Source organism: Sinohyriopsis cumingii, chromosome 6, assembly GCF_028554795.1.
Source record: "Sinohyriopsis cumingii isolate HCF-2022 chromosome 6, ASM2855479v2, whole genome shotgun sequence".
In the NCBI taxonomy this organism is placed as follows: Eukaryota; Metazoa; Mollusca; class Bivalvia; order Unionida; family Unionidae; genus Sinohyriopsis; species Sinohyriopsis cumingii.
In genome coordinates this window covers 121845573-121870918 of record NC_142966.1, presented here as the reverse complement: position 1 = coordinate 121870918, position 25346 = coordinate 121845573, and the positions used below count along the sequence as shown (strand labels likewise).

At 38.0% G+C, this 25346-nt stretch overlaps 1 protein-coding gene across 1 annotated transcript in view; it reads left to right on the top strand.

The window, feature by feature from the left end:
- LOC149797858 (uncharacterized) overlaps window positions 1-25346 on the top strand; it is a 338244-nt gene that overhangs the window by 80973 nt on the left and 231925 nt on the right. The window contains exons 3-4 of the mRNA XM_089960811.1: window positions 3480-3765; window positions 4920-5051. Of these exons, the coding sequence (XP_089816937.1) occupies window positions 3480-3765; window positions 4920-5051 (418 nt within the window). The remainder of the gene's footprint in view (window positions 1-3479; window positions 3766-4919; window positions 5052-25346) is intronic.

Sequence of the window (25346 nt, the reverse complement as noted above, 5' to 3'; positions counted from 1 at the left end):
ATTTAATGACCGCTCTGGTGGCCTAAGTGGTTAGAGCGTCTGCTTCAGATATGGGAGGTTGCGAGTTCGAGCCCTGGCCAAGTCATAAGTGGTACTAGCAGCTGCCTCGCTAGGCACTCAGCTTTAAGAGGTTAGTTTTAGGACTGGTCAACCTGGTGTTAGGACATTGTGACTGGGGGGGACGTGATGCTAAATGTCTGCAGTATCATCAAGAGTGCTAGACATCACTATAAACTGCCACACTGCAGACATCGTAGAGATATGACTAAAAAAAATTTAAAGCTACATTAATAATCCAAATCACACACACACACATACACACACACACACCAGTATTTAATGTAAAAAAATTCCATCAACCAAATAGGAGAGCCATACTATTAAATCATAGAGATCTCAACACAGCTAGAGTCTATCTCTTGGCACTCTGTGAGAGGAGCTGTGCTAATCTATTAGCATCCATCTGTTTTTATAAATCCAGTTTTCCAAGTTTAATTACATGATCCAAAGCCACAAAAAGCTCTTGGGTATTGCAGTTTTAGAAAATTAAACTAAAAATAGAAAATGGAGTAATTTATCAATGGCTTAATTTAGAAACCAGCAGGTGATTTTGTAATGCCAGCACATCATGCATATGAAGAATCAAGGTTAGAACAGTATAGCCTTAAAATACTTCATGACATCCAAGTTTGATTTTGAATGCATATTAAATAATAATTTGAGTTATTAAATTTACTTGATTGATAGGAATTAGTATTTATAATGAAACCCATTTCCCCATTAACCAAAAGCACTAAAATTCACTATGAGAGAATTAATGAGTTTGATAATCAGTTATGGAAATCTGCTCAATTAATTAACCCTATTATATGTAAAGTGTATAATGTTATGCAAGTAAGACAGCTAATACTGAATTATATTGCAAGCAAGACTGTGTCATAGTAATGCATGGTGAATACAATGGGGATGTTTGCTTGTATCGAGTGATTAATATTTCATCAAGTGGATGAAAAACTTTGTATTTTCACGAGTGGCAAAGCCAGGAGTAAAATGACTTGGTCAGTAGAGAATCAGTCTCTCTGAGTGACTAAAGTTTCAAAATTAAGTCTATAAAATCTATAAAATAAATATATTTGTTTTATTGAAAAGAGGAAAGGTATTGATCATGCCAGGAATAGCACTCAAACTAAAAGGAGTGCATTTTGCAAGTTGCAATGCAGCCATTGCTCTAGAGAGGAAATACAGATGGTTGACAGATTATTTGAAGAGTTTATGGGTTGGTATGCTGCATGATAGCAGATCATTTCTCAAGGATTTTAAAAGATGATGGCTGCCAGACAGTTGATTGCTAGTTCATTGTTGCAGGTCAGACTAACTTCTTTTCAAGTTGTTTGTATTTTAGAATTGCAAGTTAACATATATTTGTTGGCTACCATTCACTAAAATGCTAATTACCATTCACTACATTCACAAAAATGGTCTGATTACCATTCACTATGTGATGATTACCATTCACTAAAATGGGCTAATTATCATTCACTATGTGATGATTACCATTCACTAAAATGGGCTAATTATCACTCACTATATGATGATTACCATTCACAAAACTGGGTTGATGAGCATTCACTAAAATATGCTGATTACCATTCAGTTTGTGCTCATTATCATTCACTAAAATGGGCTGATTATCATTCACTAAAATGGGCTGATTATCATTCACTAAAATGGGCTGATTATCATTCACTAAAATGGGCTGATTATCATTCACTAAAATGTGCTAATTACCATTCACTAAAATGGGCTGATTATCATTCACTAAAATGGGCTAATTATCATTCACTAAAATGGGCTGATTATCATTCACTAAAATGGGCTAATTACCATTCACTAAAATGAGCTAATTATCATTCACTAAAATATGCTGATTACCATTCACTTTGTGCTCATTATCATTCACTAAAATGGGCTGATTATCATTCACTAAAATGGGCTGATTACCATTCACTAAAATGGACTGATTATCATTCATTAAAATGGGCTGATTATCATTCACTAAAATGGGCTAATTACCATTCACTAAAATGGGCTGATTATCATTCACTAAAATGGGCTGATTATCATTCACTATGTGCTGATTATCATTCACTAAAATGTGCTGATTACCATTCACTAAAATGGGCTGATTATCATTCACTCTGTGCTGATTATCATTCATTAAAATGGGCTGATTATTTTTCACTAAAATGTGCTAATTACCATTCACTAAAATGGGCTGATTATCATTCACTAAAATGGGCTGATTACCATTCACTAAAATGGGCTGATTACCATTCACTAAAATGGACTGAATATCATTCACTAAAATGTGCTAATTACCATTCACTAAAATGGGCTGATTATCATTCACTAAAATGGGCTGATTACCATTCACTAAAATGGGCTGATTACCATTCACTAAAATGGACTGAATATCATTCACTAAAATGTGCTAATTACCATTCACTAAAATGGGCTGATTATCATTCACTAAAATGTGCTAATTACCATTCACTAAAATGGGCTGATTATCATTCACTAAAATGGGCTGATTACCATTCACTAAAATGGGCTGATTACCATTCACTAAAATGGACTGAATATCATTCACTAAAATGTGCTAATTACCATTCACTAAAATGGGCTGATTATCATTCACTAAAATGGGCTGATTACCATTCACTAAAATGGGCTGATTACCATTCACTAAAATGGACTGAATATCATTCACTAAAATGTGCTAATTACCATTCACTAAAATGGGCTGATTATCATTCACTAAAATGTGCTAATTACCATTCACTAAAATGGGCTGATTATCATTCACTAAAATGGGCTGATTACCATTCACTAAAATGGGCTGATTACCATTCACTAAAATGGACTGAATATCATTCACTAAAATGTGCTAATTACCATTCACTAAAATGGGCTGATTACCATTCACTAAAATGGGCTGATTACTATTCACTATGTGCTGATTATCATTCACTAAAATATTCTTATCTCTGCTCAAAATAAATGGATGGTTATATCAAATTGAGTTTTCATCAATAGGTTTCTTAGTTTGTTTTAAATAAAAATGGTGCTCATCATGTATCTAATATGTCTGCCATGATTGTTGTATTGGAAGTCTTGCTGTCACTACTCCCCTTGAGTGGAGTGTTACTTTGACATAGTTATTTTGGCCAAAAGACTAATGATTCCTGGCTGGTCCTAAATGCAATTGGTGCCAGCCAATCAGACATCCAGTTTGCATAGGAAAGCAGCTAATATGATAATCTTATTATCACTGAAGAATATAAGAAATAATTTCAACACTCAACTTTTGAAATGAAGAAATATTTCCTCTCTTGAATTTCTGGAAGTTCCTTTTTGCTCAGTAGAGCATCAGTCCTGTTTTATGTCATAATTATCATGATTGTCTTTTGTTGTAACAGGATCCAGAACTCTCTATCCTTGACAAGGATGATATATCAGAACAGAAGCCAATTCCACCCCCACGTAAGGATAGCTACATGGAACAGAAGCCAATCCCACCCCCACGTAAAGACAGCTGTATGCAGCGCCACCTGGTGGACAAAATCAGTACTTATGCAGAGGAGCCAGAAGAAGAACATCAGTACTGGGATAGGCAGTTTAAGTATCTTCTTGCCTGTGTGGCCTTTGTCAGTGGATTGGGTACAGTCCTCAAGTTTCCTGGTCTTGCTGTCCAGCACGGTGGAGGTAATAACAACAATAATCATCATTGTAATAATGTCTTCAAGGTGCCATATGGTCTAGAATGGGCTGCAAGGCTGAAATCATATTAGGTCTGCAACCAGGTAATTTCTGTAGTCCAGCAGACCAATGAATTTGTGACAATTTCTTATATAAAATTCTCCAGTATGAGCTGGCAGTACTTGATCTTTCAGCTCCCATATCAGTGTAAAATTGAGAGCAAACAAATAATCTTAGTGTCAAACTGGGAGTCAGATTAAAACTACTATTTTTTTCTTTGATTTTGATAAGTTTCAATATGTCATTCTATCCACCTGACAAATTCAGCTACACAGTAGTGACAGGTTATGTATTGCTGATATTAAAATGTCATTTTTTTTTGAGGGGGGACTAATTTTAATTATGCAGCACTTAACCATCGCTATTGCTGAATGCCCTCCTCCCACCCTGCTGTGATGTCCAATATTAAAAAAAATCATCATCTATGAAAAGGTAAATGTTCTGTTCATGGGCATGCAAGCTGCATGAGAGGAACATGTCTCATTGACAATTCTCCACTCTGTGCCATGATCTCTTTATACTGAATGGGTGAGAGTTTTCTGAGCAAAAAAGGAACAGCTGTGCAATGGGTAAGTATTTTAAGTTTTGATTTTTATCTTTTACTATTATTATTATTATTATTATTCCATTGCTGTTTAGAAATTTTCTTTGCAAATATCATCTGCAAAGGACATTTCTTAAAGGTAGTTTGATTAGACATGAATATCCCACAAGATATCAATGTGCTGATAAATTATTTTGCACTGTTGCCAGCGATATGATTGGTTGGAAGCCTAGTTGAATTGGCATGTGTTAGGGTTTGACTGTCATAGTATGAAAGGTTAATTTACATACTAGGTTACAGTTAAAAAGAGAAATAACATATATATGGAGTTGAGTGCTATTTAGACTAAGATCTACTGGCATATCAGTGTGTATAATGTTTTCTTCATGGCATAAGCAGAATTAATAGCATACACCCTGTTGTCATTGATCTTTATATAACAGTAGATCTTGGTCTATGCAGTTTGCATAGTGTATTAAATACAGACAAATATGATAAATAAATGGCTCTAAAAAAAACAAGTTGAATTGTATGTGTGATGCTTTTCTTCCTGCAGGTGCCTTCTTTGTAGCCTACATGGTGATGATGTTATTTTGTGGGTGTCCCATGGTATACCTGGAGACGACATTAGGACAGTATTCCACTGGTGGTCCAATTACGGTCTGGAAAGTTGTACTCCTCTTTAGAGGTACAGTTTAAGAATTTTCACTGTCCTTAGTAATTACCTTTGTTTGAAAGATTGTTTAGTGTGATCAAAATCAGATACCAAACTATGTAGATATGTATATGGTATACTGTTAGGATTGTTTAATGTGATCAAATCAGATACCAACACTATGTAGATATGTATATGGTATACTGTTAGGATTGTTTAGTGTGATCAAAATCAGATACCAACACTATGTAGATATGTATATGGTATACTGTTAGGATTGTTTAATGTGATCAAAATCAGATACCAAACTATGTAGATATGTATATGGTATACTGTTAGGATTGTTTAGTGTGATCAAAATCAGATACCAAACTATGTAGATATGTATATGGTATACTGTTAGGATTGTTTAGTGTGATCAAAATCAGATACCAAACTATGTAGATATGTATATGGTATACTGTTAGGATTGTTTAGTGTGATCAAAATCAGATACCAAACTATGTAGATATGTATATGGTATACTGTTAGGATCGTTTAGTGTGATCAAAATCAGATACCAAACTATGTAGATATGTATATGGTATACTGTTAGGATTGTTTAGTGTGATCAAAATCAGATACCAACACTATGTAGATATGTATATGGTATACTGTTAGGATTGTTTAGTGTGATCAAAATCAGATACCAAACTATGTAGATATGTATATGGTATACTGTTAGGATTGTTTAGTGTGATCAAAATCAGATACCAAACTATGTAGATATGTATATGGTATACTGTTAGGATTGTTTAGTGTGATCAAAATCAGATACCAAACTATGTAGATATGTATATGGTATACTGTTAGGATTGTTTAATGTGATCAAAATCAGATACCAAACTATGTAGATATGTATATGGTATACTGTTAGGATTGTTTAGTGTGATCAAATCAGATACCAAACTATGTAGATATGTATATGGTATACTGTTAGGATTGTTTAATGTGATCAAAATCAGATACCAAACTATGTAGATATGTATATGGTATACTGTTAGGATTGTTTAGTGTGATCAAAATCAGATACCAAACTATGTAGATATGTATATGGTATACTGTTAGGATTGTTTAGTGTGATCAAAATCAGATACCAACACTATGTAGATATGTATATGGTATACTGTTAGGATTGTTTAATGTGATCAAATCAGATACCAACACTATGTAGATATGTATATGGTATACTGTTAGGATTGTTTAGTGTGATCAAATCAGATACCAACACTATGTAGATGTGTATATGGTATACTGTTAGGATTGTTTAGTGTGATCAAAATCAGATACCAACACTATGTAGATATGTATATGGTATACTGTTAGGATTGTTTAATGTGATCAAATCAGATACCAACACTATGTAGATATGTATATGGTATACTGTTAGGATTGTTTAGTGTGATCAAATCAGATACCAACACTATGTAGATGTGTATATGGTATACTGTTAGGATCTGGAAGAGTGGCACTAGGCATAAGGTGCAAACGATTCAATAGTTGATTAATTCTGATTTTTGCAGGCCAATCCAAATCTCATTTCATACCCTATTTCTTCCCTGAGGTCAGATGCAATCATTTCAGTATTATACATTTCACAGCATTGTTTTGATTGGCTAATCATACACCATTTTAGTTTGTGTATTACATGCACTGCCGATCTCTTCCCCAAGTGCAATTGTTTTGACATTAAAAATTTGATAACACTGTTTGATTGGCTAATTAATTGATCATTCAGACATGACATTCAAAGAGTCTGGTAAAATGTTTCACTGATCACTTTTCCTGATAGAATGCACTGAAGTAAAACATTGTAGAAGTGAAACTATGAAGACATTTCTTGCCATGTCCACATTTTTCAAAGCATGCTTTTTGTAATAGTTCAAGTTGAAATAATATTGTGATCATAAAATATCTCATTACAAAGAGAAGCTGGTGATATGGAATACTGTCTTGAATGGCCATTGACAATGTCCATTTTGACATAAACCATCACTTTACAAAGAGACATTGATAAAAGAATACTGTCTTGAATGGCCATTGACAATGTCCAAGCAGCAGGGGGGGGCGAATCCGACATTTTGTCCAATCGTCATTTTGCTTTATTAATACTTTCTGCACTCAGCGGATCCGGTGTCGTCAGCGCCCGGTAAAAAAAAAACGACGTCGTCGTCGGTGGGTCGTCCAATCGTCATTTGGTTTAATTAATACTTTCTGCGCGTCGATCCCAGCGTCGTCAGCGTCCGGTAAACACAGCGACGACCGCGTCGATGTCATTGCCCCCCTGCTGCTAAGTGGTTATTTACAATGATCTTACAAACAGAGTGATTACTAACTCCTCCTCTTGTAGATCAATTAGGTTATTTGACTGATCGGTAAGTCTAAAATTAATTCTCGTTAAAAACCGATTATGGCATCGCATATAGACCGGATTAATCGGGCTCTCAACGATTAAGAATCCGGGAGGGGCTGTTGGTGAAAATGAATAAAGGATATACCCCTGTTGAGCTTGATTTGATTGCTTGGTATCTACCTGGTAACTCCCTTCGATAACATCACACACTAGATTGATTGCTATCACCGATGCGATATTTACGTTGTATGGAGCAATATGCCTACCACCATCTCCGTTATCGTGTCTGAGGATAATTGATGGACTGAAAAAATCATTAAGAGACTTTCTTAGTTCTGGCGCGTTGTATCCTGGAAACTTGAAATCGGGTAAATCGGCTTCTGTGATATTATACTCGGTTAGGAAATTTTGTTTATCATCATCGCTGTTATCGGATATCATTTTAACGAATCGTTCATTGATATATTCCATGTCTGATATAAGTTGATTTAACACCTCAACGTGTTTTTGTGCTTTTGTTTTCCGTAGTTGTTCTAGTTGCAATTGGTAATTACGATTAATCTCGATAAAAAAACTATCGATATCATTTAAATTAACTACTAATATGACGATCGATTCAGGAGTTTCCTTATACTGAAAATACCATTCAATGGTATTCCTGTCTTGAAATATAAACCCGCTGGGTAATAACGTGCTTTTCATAATAGACAACTTATCTCGATAACTGAGATTAATTTCATGATACGATTGCGCATTTGTGTTCAAGTCCGCGGGGATTTCATGAGGTGGATTCTTAGGCCAACCTAGTATGGTTCTTATTGAACTGTTATAAATATCAACCATATACCCCGGTGTGCTTATTTCAATCGTCGACGATAACGTCGGTTCATGAACCGTAATATCGGTTGAAATTCTTTATTGATTTGTTCTATTTGGTATGACCCAGTTGGTATTGTAACCTCCTTCCAGTCTGGGGTCCCATTGGGTTTATTTGTCCATGCAAAAACCAGCGAGTTATTAGGTTGTTGTCCGTTAAATGCATCCGCTCGGATATTAGGCCAACTGTGATATACTCGCAATTTTGCCAGCGCTATTTCCTTCACTGGAATCGGAGAAGGGAAGTTTACACTGAATTCTGGCTTCGTTGATGTTATCGATATCATACTTGTTTGTACCGGAGTGGTGTTCTCCGCGATCCGTTGAAGTAATTGAAACCCTTCGGGGTTCAGCGACATTATTATTATTCGCTGTTTCTAGTGTTTAATTTCAACACCGAATATTAACAACCTGCTTGTTTTCAGGAGAATGTTTTAAGCCCATTGAAGTGGTTTCAGCGACGTGGTTTCCAGCTTCCAGTTGAAAATCCTCGATTTTTGACATCGCGGAGTCATACAACTGGACCATCGTGGAGAATTCAACATCGGATATAAACGAATTATCTATCGCCAACGAGATCAACCCGGATAATTTCGAGTACGCGTCGGATACTATTTGATGTTTTACTGTATACTCGTTGAGTTTTTTCTGAGAACACGATGATATCTTTCTAGTGATTGCGTTGGTGACTCCAGCAATTGTTGTCGCCGCGGAGATAGCGATTGGAACAGCGATCGGGGCCATCATGGTCACCGTGGATAAAATAACACCGGTACCGGCTACTATACCCGACACCGAGTACACGACCGCGTCGATGGTGGTTATTTTTCGACGGTATTTTTTTATTTTTACACGGTATTGTTCGGAAAGCGTTTTCAAATTCGCGGAGAATTCTTTTACGGTATTGAATCGATATTGATGTGACGTCGGTGATACCTCTGATTCAATTATCTTGGTGGTCATTTTTATTTTAAAAGAGCTAGTGTTTTTAATTACTTAGATCCGCTACAAATTCCACATACCATGTAATGTTTGCCCTGGTTAAATTTCTATCAACGGCATAAATTGTAAACGGTTCAGTTGCGTCCTTGTCTATAATTGTTGATATTGTATTGTTAAACCCGGATGAACTCGACGATAATATATTAAACTGCATCATTGAAACCAGTGTCAATCGATAAATACCCTTAACAGTTGCGGTAATATTTACTATATTCTGTGTAAGAGTCCAAATGAATGATCCATGCCGAATCGTGTATACTGTGTTGATGGTGTTCTCGTGAGGGATTTTTATTTTTGTCATTTCCGGTATTCTGTCTTTGATATCTGTAACATCAGCTCTGATTGTTCCTATTTCCTGTGTATGCGCGTCTATATTCCCCTTAATCGCTGCAACATTAGTTTTGATTGTTTCTATTTCCCGTGTATTCTCGGTCATACTTTTTTTGTTCGCTGCAACATCAAGTTTGATTGTTCCTATTTCATATGTATGCACGTCTATACCCTTTTTGTTCGCTGCAACATCAGTTTTGATTATTCCTATTCCCCGCCAATACGCGTCTATATTTTTTTTGTTCGCTTCAATATCAGTTTTGATTGTTCCTATTTCCTGTGTATGCGCGTCTATATTTTTTTTTGTTCGCTGCAACATCAGTTTTGATTATTCCTATTTCCTGTGTATGCGCGTCTACATTATTTATGATCGTTGTAACATCAGTTTTGATTGTTTCTATTTTCCGTCCATGCGAGTCTACATTATTTATGATCGTTGCAACATTAGCGCCGATTATTTCTATTTCCCGTTCATGCACGTCTACACTCCTTTTGTTCGTTGCAACATCAGTTTTGATTGTTTCTATTTCCTGTCTATACGCAGTGATATCATTTATAGTTGTTGTAATTTCATCCAGCTTGGTATTTTTTTTACCAAAGAATTTATCAAAGTTGTCATCGATCCTGTTAACATTTTTTCGTAACGTGTAAAATTGGCCCGACAGCGTTGTAAACTCCGAAATAGTACTTTTTATCCTTTCAAGATTTGGTTCGGTTACCGTCGGGGTCCCAAAAAAACTAGCAGTAGTGAGTTGTATACCGGTGACAGACTTTTGTATCCCCTCGAACTGATTTGCTTGCGCGTTAAATTTATCATACAAATTTTTTAACGAATCCGACATGGTTATATAATTGTCGTCTAGTGTATTTATTTTTCCATTTATCGTCAAGATGGATTCACCTGATTTAAGTCGTCCGTCGCCGGTATATAGCGCGATAGTGTTCTCGGCGGCATTACGTTGTCGTATTAAAACGTCATCCAGCGACACATTACTGGATTTTAATTTACCCTGACGATCTTGAAATACAACTATTTCGCCCGGGTCAACACTGGTTAGATTTAACGTATCAGCGATTTCATCCTCAATTAGTTTTTTTATGTCATCGGTGGCGAGCGTTTCCGTGGATTCTTTCAGCGCCGAAACCGGTCGTCCCCAGATATCAATCATTATTATTGTAAAAAAACTCAGTGTTTTTAATTAACCCGCCGGGCCTCTACGACCCCACTAGTGTATTCGTTTACAACCACATGAGGTGGTTTCCACGATGATGAAATCGCCGCGAGTACGTTCAATACCTCACGGCCGCATATCGGTGGGTCACTTAATTGTTGTGTTGGCAGCGTGGAATAAAAAACCGGGGCTGAACACGCCCGGATATACCGCATGAACTCGTTTGGCGGGGCTAACCCGTATGAATCAAAATAGACGATCGCACGCGGATCAATTGCGTATGCAACCCAATGAGTTCCCGCTCCGGAGGATTTATCGAGGTTATACCGGTTTCAATATTCCTTGGTTTTGTCGGTAATTGATCCCTCATAAAAACACCTCTGAAGTTTTTTATCGCTAACGCGTTTGCGGCATCTATTAAATCAAAATTAGACATAGGAGTCATTAAACGGTTCCCGGTAGTCTTAGACCCTTCCCCGAGTACCATGAATACGGGGTTCCCGGTAGTCTTAGACCCTTTCCGGCTACGGGTCGTCCTCGTTTCTTTTTTTTATAGCCTTTCCCGGTTGCCTTCTTCAATGCCATTCCCGCCGCGGTACCAACGGCTCCTAACACCGCCGCCTTCGCCACTGCTGGGGCCGCCGCGGCAATCAACGCTGGAATCGCAGCTAACAGCGGAAATATCCTACCGGTCTTTTCCATGTTTTTAATCGCTGCGGCCGAAAAATCTATTTGAACACCCTTTTTATTCTTCATTGCATCATTGAAATGTTTTATTTGACGCGCCGTCAATGATATCTTATGACTACCACCTGCCATCTGTGACGGCTTTAACGTTATTGTGGTTCCACATTGTTTAGCCGACTTTGATCGTAATTTCTTGACTTGACCGTCGGTCAACTCTACACCGACAACACTATACGACATTTTTATTGTAAACGCGTTTATGTTTTCAATTACATGTTTTCCACTGGTGCATCAACGATTCTCATTCGTCCACCAACACCTTCCAACAGCATTGATTTATCGCTGAGAATGACAGCAACCGCTCTATAATCAACACCACCCGGGGCTATACGAGCTCGGAAGTGTATATCAACGACGGACTGTCTCGTTAAATCAAGATGTTCCAAAGAAAAGTAATAAATCGGATACAGGTTTTTAAAATCAAGTTGTGATATTTGCAAACCGGTGTCAACGTTTTGATCACGACCCATATATGACAGCATCCGATGGTACACGCCAGCAATATGGTTGTTGTCGTAATTAAGCTGTATATCCTCGGATGGTTCCTGTTGTCCGTTTATTCTCAGCGAAACCTCCCTGACTCCTAATCGATCAAATATCATATGACTGTGTTCTTGATTATTCAATCGATCCCTATTCTGTAGGGCTATGAATATATGACGCGGGGCTGAAACGCCTTGTTTTGATGCTAGGTGCCATGTAAATGTATCAGCGACATTATCCTCTTTAGCATCAGTTGTTACCGCTAGCCAACTTAACAACGATTTTCCCCCCTGTTCCATAAATGATAACAATCGTGCTTCCGTGGTAACTGATGGAGTTAACACCGGCATCCACAATGCTATTTTAGTTAAAACGACTTTACCTGCAGCGACACCAGCAGCACGCCATATTGCATTGTTATCATCGCCCCTTCGCGATAGCGCAATTGTATGCTTAGCCCCATAGATAACTTTTCTGACATTTCTGCAGAATCCAAATATGTGATGGAGTGGAATCGCGCATGAAAACTGTCGGCGTTGTCCTTGTAATGTTGCTACTCGTGTTGCAAACCCTAGATTAAAATTATCGTTAGTACTTTTTATAACAGTGAAATCAGCGCCTGGTTTTGCTCTGCGGTCTGGATTGGCTGCTTCAGCCTGTGGGTCAACTGCGGTATTTTCTTTCATCAGCACATTAATGTACTGAATATGATCAGCGTTATTAGTGGTATCCTTTGCGAACATCATAGATGGGCCCGCCGATCTTGTATAATCATCTGAGTATCTTGCTAGCCCAATTATCGTCGTTGCAATATCAACCTCGCGTTCTATTGATTCAATTTCTCGCCCGTCAATGAGATATCTAGCACTCTCAAATAACGCCATGATGCCGTTGTTGACAAAGCCAACTCGAACACGACCGTCATTTGCGTATGGTGCATTATCGGCAGCATTTGTTACAAGTTCTCCCTCAATTTCGATAAACGCTTCACACGGCAAAAAGTATTTACTGGTATCTTGGACTTGAAGTTCAATTCGCGATCGTAGGTCGGCTTGTGGTGGTTGATAGGAATAAAATTGATAATCACGGACAGAATCATCCCTGCGCACTGGGGCGTCCATATCAAACGCGGGATCAGCGGTTCGCGCAAACATTTTATTATTTATCATGTTGATGTTTTCAATTGCGAAACTCTTTGAGTGGAAAATCTACGATTTTCATCAACGTCGTTTTCGTCGTAAATTCTTTAAGCCACTTCCCGCTATCGCGTTCATGAGCGCGTTGGTTGTTGCATCGGTGGATGGCTTTGCCAGAGCCGCCAACGACTCTAGTTTTTCTTCCACGGCGTTATTTATTACTTTACTGACATTTGCAGGCATCACTGTCGTTGATGGCATCACCGGTGGTTTCTGTTTTTTTCTTCTCACCAACGACATTAGTTTGTCCTTTGCTGCAGAAAACGCCTTTCCGGCAACATCTCCAATAGCACTAATACCCCAATCACGAATAACATCAATGGCCTTCATTCCTAATTGTTTGGCTAACGGCGTCACTTTTGGAGCCATTCTTGTAAATAACCCCGCAATGGTGCTACCGAGACCGTCTCCGTACCACGCGCGGTATACAGGCAATCGTGAGTTTACCACGTAGACGCTGACTGGTTTATCATGGTTGTAGTGTATAATCATCTTTATTATAAAAACACCAGTGTTTTCCAATTAGTGATTGATCACCAGTGATTGGTCAATCGCTGTAATGACCGTGGTCCACGAGTTCGTCTATGAGCGTTCGATATACATTAATGTCCATGATACCACCGGCAAATAACCGCCTGCAAATATCAGCGGCCTCATTGATTATTTCCGGAGAGTTATTTCCGGCTCGTTTCCCTCCGATTAATACCTCCAGCCGTGATATATCACTGAGAACACTACCAGGACAAGTAACGCTAGCGTTGAAACCAGAAGAGTTTCCAACGGAGTATCCTTTTCCGTGCTTTGGTCTTTCACTTTTTACTTTATTGTGGAATATTATATAATTATTATCACGCGGTGGTAATAGATTTTTATGTTTACTTGCCAAATACACTATTCTTGTCCAGTCCTTTAACGACTTTATATTTTTCTCGTAATCGCTATTGATATACATATCTCGTGAATCCTTATCAAAATTTATGGCAGTAAAATTAACTAATCCTTCGTAGTCAAGATTTCTGATTGTGTCTATTGTGCTCTTTGTAAGTACTTTACAGGGTATATTCTCCTTTATCTCTATTTCTTCCGGTATTTCTTTCGGTATTTCTTCCGGTATTTCTTCTTCTGGTTCTCTTGCGGTGGCGCCTAGTTCTTCTTCATCGGCCATTGTAACATAAGGTTCTTGTGGGTCCGTTATAGCGAGTGGTGGCGGCCTCTCCCTCCGTTGGTGTGTTGTAGCAACCGCTATTTTCGCAGGAAGTGTTTCTAAAGACCTTTTTGTTTGTTCGGTCTGAGCCGCTATCTTTTCAAGCGCACCGAGGACGGGCACAGTTGCCGCCGTAACATCTTTGATCGCTTTAGTTACCGGGGCAAAGAGTTGTTCGCTTCCAACAGCAAAATCAGTTTGCATTTGTTGCCGCGTTTGAAGTTTCTCTCTCACTCTGTCTCGTAACGGTATAAACTTTTTAAGCGCTGCTAGTCTTTCACGTGCTAATCTCGTTGTAAGTGATTCACCTACCATTTATTATAAATAAAATTCTTCTAATTTTATAATACAAAACCCCAACACGTCATTGCAATTACCAGGTCAAAGTAAACTAGTGGTTAGATGATAACACCATGTCGCAGTAATCAGTACGCACATAGTTGTATAGGAAAATCCAGATTGATAAGAATTCTTGGAGGAGAAAATATACCTGCATACGTATATGGCAAAAAAAAAAGTTGTTTTAACGTTTTACTTGTACACACGAGTATAATCGGTGATTTCAATTGAGAGTTCTCTCCTCCACAGCGTCTTCGTCTAGAATCTTCCTGATGTTTTTAATTTTATTAGAGATTTCTCGACGCCGTTCAAAAGCCTGTCCGAGTTTTTTTCGTATTTTTTCAACGGTAGTAAACAATCCAATAAATGCATTTACGTCATTGCCATACAGGTTTTCATTGATCGTATATTGTAATCGCTTTATAAAAGAATACTCACGTGGCAAGGTATATCGACCTTTCTTTGATTGCTCGTTAATAATTTCATAATCGGACAATATTTTTTGGTTATCAAGCTTATCAGATAATACAATTCCTTGATTTTTTAATTTTGAAATCTCGGTTAATATATTATTGATGTCTTCGATATTCATATTCTTATAAACATCTTTATTTCTAAATAAAAAAAAAATTATTTTACAAAAATGAACCCTGCGTATCAATCCCGAGGTGTGTTAAGTATTAAACAGACAATTCGTCATGGCGACTTCGTCACGGTGACAAGGATTTATTTATATATGAAAATCGAATTCTGTGACCCGTCTTTTTTGAGATCGCTGTTTTAGTTATATTTTCTGCAACATCTCGAACTGAGGCTCTACAAATATCGAAATATTTTCCTGCCTCATTCATCGACTGAAATATTTTTTATTCGTGCCTTGATGTATCAAACGATTTGACACCCCTTGCTTGCTTTGAAAACTTACCAGTTTGGCCTTTTTTATTATTTTCACTCTGAGAGATGGCTTGCAGGTTTATAAGAGAATTATTTAGATAATCAGAATCAATGTGATCAATAACGAAACCATCCTCGATTGGCCCCTTAAACGCTTCATATACCACCCTGTGAACAAGATACTTCTTCTTTCCGGCACCAAACATCAAATACCCGTGATTATTTACGGTACCAACTGGTTTTTTTAGTCTGCGGTTTCGAACAACGCCGTCGCGAGATGCCTCGTAATTAACGAGCACAGGATGCGGCTGAAATTCTTGGTTCATTTGTATAATAATACTACTTGTCTAATTCATTATTTGGTTTAATTATAAACCTTGCAATGTAGTCCTGAGGAGTTTTGATGATTTTGTCCTTGACGGAGTCAGCGGTGGGGTCAATGACGGCATTTTTTATTCGTTTATCATAATAGCGTTTTAGTTCCCTGTATCGTTTTCCGCCACAATTGATACACAACTGTGATTTTCCTCTTACACCAACGTGGCAAACCAAGCACGGTAGGAGGCCAAGAGAACCATTACGAACGCTTTGTAAATGATACCCGCAGAATTCACCTCTACATGATTTATTGCACGGGGTTGTCGACCCAATCATCAACCATTTGCAGTGATTCATTATACTATATTCTTTCATTTAAATACTTGTTTTAATTATATGGAGGAGTTCGAGAGATTAGCAGCAATTAAGCCCTGGAAAAATATTAAGTTCAATCTCGATAGAGTCCTCAAGGACGCACCAAAAGCGTTAATAAACGATAGAACCCTGTTGAATAAAATACGCGACTGTATCAATGAATTCAAGCGTGATGGTGCATCTCATAGTTGGTCAACATTTCGAATTGATGGTGTTGTTGATGCTACCATGAACGACAACCGCGCAGCAACGATAATATCACAACTTGACGGTAAAAAGTATTTCTTCAGAGTAAAATTCATTGTCCGGGTGGAATCAGGTAATTGGATCATACGTGATAAATTTGAACCGGTTCTCAGCGACAAGAAAACAGTTATTGTTAGCCGCGACTCCAAGCCAGGGCTGTTAACCGGAGTTGACAGACCATACTATGAACGAGCGTATCCTGAAACAGCAGTTGTCTATGGAATATACCCGTTAAATAAGAAACCTGATATCGGAAAACTAGCGCCGATGAAACAGTCAACGGGGATAAATTGTGTAGCAGAACGAGTAATAGAGCATTTTACAAATGCGTGTCGAGGAAATAAACTGACCGATTTACGACGTAGCAAAATAAACCAATGGGAGGAGACAGTGCGCGAGCGAGGAGCAACCATCAGCGACATAGCGAAATTAGAAACGTCGCTGAGATTTCCAATAACCGTTACAACGATAACCGGTGAAGTATTATATGAATCAAAGTATAAATCAAATGGAGCCCCAATCAAAATTATTGATCATAACGAACACGCGTGGACGCCCGCGGTCACAATATTTCCACGGGATAGAACAGTAAAGTATATCCCGGGGGAATTCCTGGGAGAGGATGGTTTTCTCGCGGAGAGGAAACTATTTGATGCTATTGCTTGTTTGTGTAAAAACGACCCTGTGTCAGTGTGGTTACTTCGCAGCGCTGAAAACGACATGGATACCTTTGATCAGTTTGTAAGACCAAACGGTGAATTATATCGCACTGAAGCGTTTCACAACAAGATGAAAAAAACCGCCATGGAATTTGAAGAGCATGATGAACAACTGCTAACAAATTGTTTTACGATTCCATCGGTTGCGGCTCATGTTGCAGCAAGGAAAAATGCGTGGAGACCAACGCGCAAGGAATTTCTACCGGATGTACAATCCAGTTGTTTGGAATACTATCACGGTGGACTATGGAACACTGAATACAACCGCGACGCTATGATTTCCGTTGATATGGTTGCCTGTTATACAGCGAGTTTTCTCGGATATGGATCCGCCGCTGAGTACTTTAAACGATTTGGACACCCCAGACATGAAATGACTCGTGTTGCTATTAATGGACCACTGCCTGATTTTGATTTAACCGGATTCGCTCGCATAGTATCATTTGAATTCGCGGCAGGACTTCATCGCTGTTGTTATATTTGGATCGGTAGACACATGGCTGAAAAGAAGTGGCTGCCAATAGCGCTGCTACGGTATATGATTGATTGTAGCATGCTTGTATCGTTGATTGTCAGTGACGCGATTATATCATACCGGGCGCAGACTGAAGTCTGGTTACCAGAACCAGAGCGTCTAGATAGCATAATTGACGAATCCAAAAAACACATTGATGCCGACGAGGAATATATCATCGAATGGTCCAAAAAGATATTCAACCAACGAAACCGCGAGGCAAAAGATCTCGGTAGAAGAATAATCGGTAAGTTCACACAAGGTGGAAAAAACTGCGACTACAAACGATATTGCTCACGGCTGATTATAGATGACGCAGAATATGATTTCGTAATCAAGGACGCAGTGGCAAAAAATAGATACGTGAACTGCAAAACAGCTTTCTTGTCCAATGGAACAAAGTTGGGTACAGTTGTTACCTACAGCGATGGAGACAGCCCGGCATATCCACATTTGAGAGCGTCTATGCTGGGTTACGCCGCTATCAATTTATTCTCGATGATAAATAGATTTCCCGACACCGCGGTTAGAGTTGCGATTGATTCATTTTACATAGACGTAAAGTATAAGGGAAACATAGCCGAGTTTACTAGTCCGGACGAGAGTTGGGGCATATGGAGAATTAAAAATGAAATACGACGCGATTATTCCCCGTCAGCAGATGTCACCGTTGAAAATAATTACTTACGCGGTGATAATCTATCAGAATGGTCTAATGCACCACCGTGTTCTGATCCAATTTGTAGATATAAAACAGTTTATTTAAGCGGCTGTGGCGGGTCAGGAAAGACGACTCGGGCAATTGAATTATTTCGAACGGGGGCAAGTATAATCGTGCTTACACCGACCCATAGACTAGCGCGAGAGATAAAACAACGAAATGTTGACGCCGTTACTTATCACAGCTTTTTTCGATACAGCGGCGGTGAGTGGACTCCTGATCGAATGGGGGAAAAATTTATTCCTGAGGTTATCATCTGGGATGAGATATGTACTGTTTCGTTAGATGTTTTACAAATGTTTCTTGAGTGGTTGCTGCGCGCGAATACAGCGGTGATAATGTGCGGAGATCATGGCCAACCACCACCATTTGTCGGCGAGGGTCCACATGATTGGTTAAAGGGTTTTGTGGACTATTATGAAGAAACCGATACTGATTACCGAGCACTTGATGAACAACTGCGCGAGGTTAAAAAATTAATCAGATTACAGCCGGATAGAGTTCAATGTGAAATAATCCGCGAGGTGATTCCGGAAACGCCGTTAAATGAATTCTGGGAAACATGGAGACCAAACGATTTGATTGTAGCGAGTAGAAAGATAGTCAGAGACACACTTCAGCGGAAGTTGTTTGCGTTGCATAAGGAAAAGTTTCCAACGCGCCCAGTGCCGTTATGTTATAGACCCGCGAATACACGGCGGCAGAACATTGAAGTTGAAATCCCGGGCCCAACAGCGTCAGGGACAAAAAAACAAATTCTTGTGCTGAATGATATTGTGCTCGTTGATATCAGCGTCGTCGAGGACGCGCTACGTGCTGATTAATCCCCGTGGACGCTAGGATACGCAACGACAATACATTCCTCGCAGGGATTGACTATCACGGATACAATTGTTTGGATGGTTGATAATCGCATCGAATGGTCAAATCTAGTCTATCTTGCAGTGTCCCGAGTACGGAGAATGAATCAGCTTCGAAGAATTGTTATTGACGAAGCCAGTGACAACGATGACATTATTGATGCTAGCGTCATTGATAGAAAACTCTCGGGTTACCGCCAACAGGATTAAAAAAAAAACAGCGGCGTTTTGATATTGATGCCGAATTAATAATTGCGTTACGACAACAACAGAATAATCACTGCGCGAGTTGTAATTGCATGATACGTTGGCGTTATTCGGATAAAGACGCTCGCCAATTTACCGTGGACAGGATCGATAACAGTCTCGGTCATGTCAAAAACAATGTGAGGTTAACTTGTCTTGAGTGCAATAGACGCAACGGCGCTAGTTAAGACCACGCGGGGGCAGTTGAATCCAGTCTATAGATCGGTGGTCTACCAGTTGATCGTGTTATCGTTGATATGTTATGTGTGGTAACACTCCAAATAGGATCAGTAGCTCTTTTTTTACCGCCTTCAAGCTCTCCTGGTTCATACAGATATCTAACAGTGACATCGCCGAGAATCGGCTTGGAAACGCTATTTATTTTTGATCTTCCGGGTATATACTTTTTTTTAATCGCGTCGCTGGGCTTCATGTTGATTGCTCGGGTAATCTCGTTATTTAACGCTGCAATTACGCCTGGCAACCTTTTGACCCATTCACGAGATCGTTTTTCTTGGATGAATTCCTTCGCGTATTGATACCCAAATAACCGTTCAGCAAGAGTCCGATTGAATCGTTCAACAATTGCCTGATCACGATGTAGCGCAGTATGACCTCGTCGTATCGCGACGCTATGATGTTTCAGCGTTGATAAAACAGCGCCGCGAAATTCATTGCCAGGATCAACTTGTAATAGATTTGGCCAGCGCAGAGGACCCCTTCGGTAAATCCGCTCAAACGCATCGGCTACTTCAGTTGCTGACTTTGTTTTTAACGGCTCCGCTTGTTTGTATCGACTCGCAACATCAACTACGGTTAGCGCGTATTTGTAACCGTTGTCATGCGGCAGAAATAGTATATCAGCCTGATGAACTTCATTGGGTACGCTGACATCAAAGCGCGAAAAGTTGATTTGTTTAGGCGGTGGTAGATAAATTTGCCATATAGCCTGTTTGGATAACCAATTAGCCGCAGTGGCCTTTGTTACCTTTGCAGCGCTTGCGAGTTTACCAATTGCGGCCTTCCCCTTCCAGTATCCTCTCGGAGAATAATAGATGGATTCCATGTTGTTATTATAAACGCTAGCGTTTTCAATTACCAGCGCGAGAAGCTCCGCTTCCAATTATTAATTTACCTTTCATAGCAGATTTTACCAACCATGAAGCCAATTTTTCTTTGAGGGATTTATCAGGAATAGCATTTAACGCGTGAATTAATTTTACATCCGCGATATGACGCTGTTGCAAATCACCGCTACGATAAGCTATATCATGTATCCGACATGCTTCGTCGATAGCGTTTATTGGATACTCACCGGGTCGCGGCTGATTTTGATCATTGAGTCTGATATCTAATCGTGTTCCGGGGCCACAGTAGCTATATCCTGGGAGGTGCTTTTCTCCTGGATACTTTGCCCACGGTGTTCCGGGGAGTTTTGATAACTTGGCTGCAATATCACCTCCTCGCTTTTTTTTAAAACGTCTCCGGGTCTAGCAGAAATAAATCTAAATTTCTTTGTACCGCATTGTACACACTTACCAGTAAGTGCCGATCTGTTATTTCTTGTTGTAACGGTTGTCATATCATTTGTGCCAGTACGCACTCTACACTTCACACAATATAGATCCATAATTTATGTATAGAGATATGAATATAATTGATTTTTCGGCGACTAAAACGAGAGAACCAGTTAAGCATGTTGCAGCGTTACCAAACTCGATCCGGATGATTATCATCGGACCATCTGGATCCGGCAAGACGCAATTGTTACTTAATTTAATAATGAGATGGATGAAGTGGGATAAGTTGTATTTAATCGCCCCTAGCGTGGATGATCAACGATGCTACGAGGTGTTGAAAGATTTTAACGAGAATGCATCAGCGATCGCTGAAAAAAATGTTATTGAGTTTATTACAGATATCAATGATGCACCAGGTATTGATGATATTGATGGCGACGTTAACAATCTAGTCGTGTACGATGATGTTATGTTAGACAATCAAAAAAACCCAGCTAGGATATTTTCCAGAGGCAGGCATAAAAACACCGACGTGATATATGTCACTCAACAATACACTCAGATTCCAAAAGTAATCAGAGACAACTGTAATATTCTTGCTGTATTCAACGGCGTTGATACACACACGCTACGAAATATTTGGCAGACATGGTGCGGCGGTGACATGGACTTTAATGGTTTTCGAAACTTTTTTAGTCATGCTCAGTCGACCCCACATGGATTTGTAACAATAAATTTACATGATCCTCGGACACAATATCGTATCGGACTTGACCAAATATTCGGTTAGTTGTAAATAATTTTCATTATAAATAACTTCTTAGCAGCAGGGGGGGAAATGACATCGACGCGGTCGTCGCGCTTTTTTACCGGACGCTGACGACACTGGGATCGCTGAGTGCAGAAAGTATTAATTAAACCAAATGACGATTGGACGACCCCCCGACGACGACGTCGTTTTTTTTTTACCGGGCGCTGACGACACCGGATCCGCTGAGTGCAGAAAGTATTAATAAAGCAAAATGACGATTGGACAAAATGTCGGATTCGCCCCCACTGCTGCTGTCCATGTTGACATCAATCATCACTTTACAAAGAGACATTGATAAAAGAATACTGTCTTGAATGGCCATTGACAATGTCCATGTTGACATCAACCATCAGTTTACAAAGAGACATTAATAAAAGAATACTGTCTTGAATGGCCATTGACAATGTCCATGTTGAGATCAACCATCACTTTACAAAGAGACATTGATAAAAGAATACTGTCTTGAATGGCAATTGACGATGTCCATGTTGACATAAACCATCACTTTACAAAGACACATTGATACAAGAATACTGTCTTGAATGGCCATTGACAATGTCCATATCTACATAAAACATCACTTTACAAAGAGACATTGATACAAGAATACTGCCTGAATGGTCACTGACAGTGTCCATATTTACATAAAACATCACTTTGTAAAGACACATTGATGCAAAAACATTGTCTTGAATAGCATTGAAAATGTCCATGTTTACATAAAATATCACTTTACAAAGACACATTGATGCAAAAACATTCTCTGGAACAGCATTGAAAATGTCCATATTTCCATAAAACATCACTTTACAAAGACACATTGATGCAAAAACATTGTCTTCAATGGCCATTGACAATGTCCATATTTACATAAAACATCACTTTGCAAAGACACATTGATGCAAAAACATTGTCTTAAATAGAATTGAAAATATCCGTATTTACATAAAACATCACTTTACAAAGACACATTGATTCAAAAACATTCTCTTGAATAGACATTGACAATGTCTATATTTACATAAAATATCACTTTACAAAGACACGCTGATGCAAAAACATTGTCTTCAATCGACATTGACAATGTTCATATTTACATAAAACATCACTTTACAAAGACACATTGATGCATAAACACTGTTTGGAATAGCACTGAAAATGTCAATGTTTACATAAAACATCACTTTACAAAGACAGATTGATGCAAAAACATTGTATTCAATAGCATTGGAAATGTCCATGTTTACATAAAACATCACGTTGCAAAGACACATTGATGCAGAAACATTGTATTGAATAGCACTGAAAATGTCCATTTTACATAAAAGATCACTTTGCAAAGACACATTGATGCAAAAACATTGTATTGAATAGCATTCAAAATGTCCATGTTTACATAAAACATCACTTTACAAAGACACATTGATGCAAAAATATTGTATTGAATAGCATTGAAAATGTCCATGTTTACATAAAACATCACTTTACAAAGACACATTGATGGAAAAACATCTTCTTGAATGGCCATTGACAATGTCCATGTTTACATAAAACATCACTTTACAAAGACACATTGATGCAAAAACATTGTATTGAATAGCATTGAAAATGTTCATATTTACATAAAACATCACTTTGCAAAGACACATTGATGCATAAACATTGTATTGAATAGCATTAAAAATGTCCATATTTACATAAAACATCACTTTGCAAAGACACACTGATACAAAAACATTGTCTTAAATAGAATTGAAAATGTCCGTGTTTACATAAAACATCACTATACAAATTCACATTGATTCAAAACCATTGTCTTGCAAAGACATTGACAATGTCTATATTTACATAAAACATCACTTTACAAAGACACATTGATGCAAAAACATTGTCTTGAATCGCCATTGACAATGTTGATATTTACATAAAACATCACTTTGCAAAGACACATTGATGCAAAAACATTGTCTGGAATAGCACTGAAAATGTCAATATTTACATAAAACATCACTTTACAAAGACACATTGATGCACAAACATTGTATTGAATAGCATTGAAAATGTCAATGTTTACATAAAACATCACTTTACAAAGACACATTGATGCAAAAACATTGCATTAAATAGCATTGAAAATGTCCATGTTTACATAAAACATCACTTTACAAAGACACATTGATACAAAAACATTGTATTGAATAGCATTGAAAATGTCCATGTTTACATAAAACATCACTTTGCAAAAACTCATTGATGCATAAACATTGTTTGGAATAGCACTGAAAATGTCAATGTTTACATAAAACATCACTTTACAAAGACACATTGATGCAAAAACATTGTATTGAATAGCATCGAAAATGTCCATATTTACATGAAACATCACTTTGCAAAGACACATTGATGCAAAAACATTGTATTGAATAGCATTGAAAATGTCCATATTTACATAAAACATCACTTTGCAAAGACACACTGATACAAAAACATTGTCTTAAATAGAATTGAAAATGTCCGTGTTTACATAAAACATCACTATACAAATTCACATTGATTCAAAACCATTGTCTTGCAAAGACATTGACAATGTCTATATTTACATAAAACTTCACTTTACAAAGACACATTGATGCAAAAACATTGTCTTGAATCGCCATTGACAATGTTGATATTTACATAAAACATCACTTTGCAAAGACACATTGATGCAAAAACATTGTCTGGAATAGCACTGAAAATGTCAATATTTACATAAAACATCACTTTACAAAGACACATTGATGCAAAAACATTGTATTGAATAGCATTGAAAATGTCCATGTTTACAAAAAACATCACTTTGCAAAGACACATTGATGCAAAAACATTGTATTGAATAGCACTGAAAATGTCCATGTTTCCATAAAACATCACTTTACAAAGACACATTGATGCAAAAACATTGTATTGAATAGCATTGAAAATGTCCATATTTACATAAAACATCACTTTACAAAGAGACACTGATACAAGAATACTATCTTGAATGGCCATTGATAATGTCTGTATCTACATAAAACATCACTTTACAAAGAGACATTGATACAAGAAAACTGCCTGAATGGCCACTGACAATGTCAATATTTACATAAAACATCACTTTAGAAAGACACATTGATGCAAAAACATTGTATTGAATAGCATTGAAAATGTCCATATTTACATAAAACATCACTTTGCAAAGACACATTGATGCAAAAACATTGTTTTCAATGGCCATTGACAATGTCCATATTTACATAAAACATCACTTTGCAAAGACACATTGATGCAAAAACATTGTCTGGAATAGCACTGAAAATCTCAATGTTTACATAAAACATC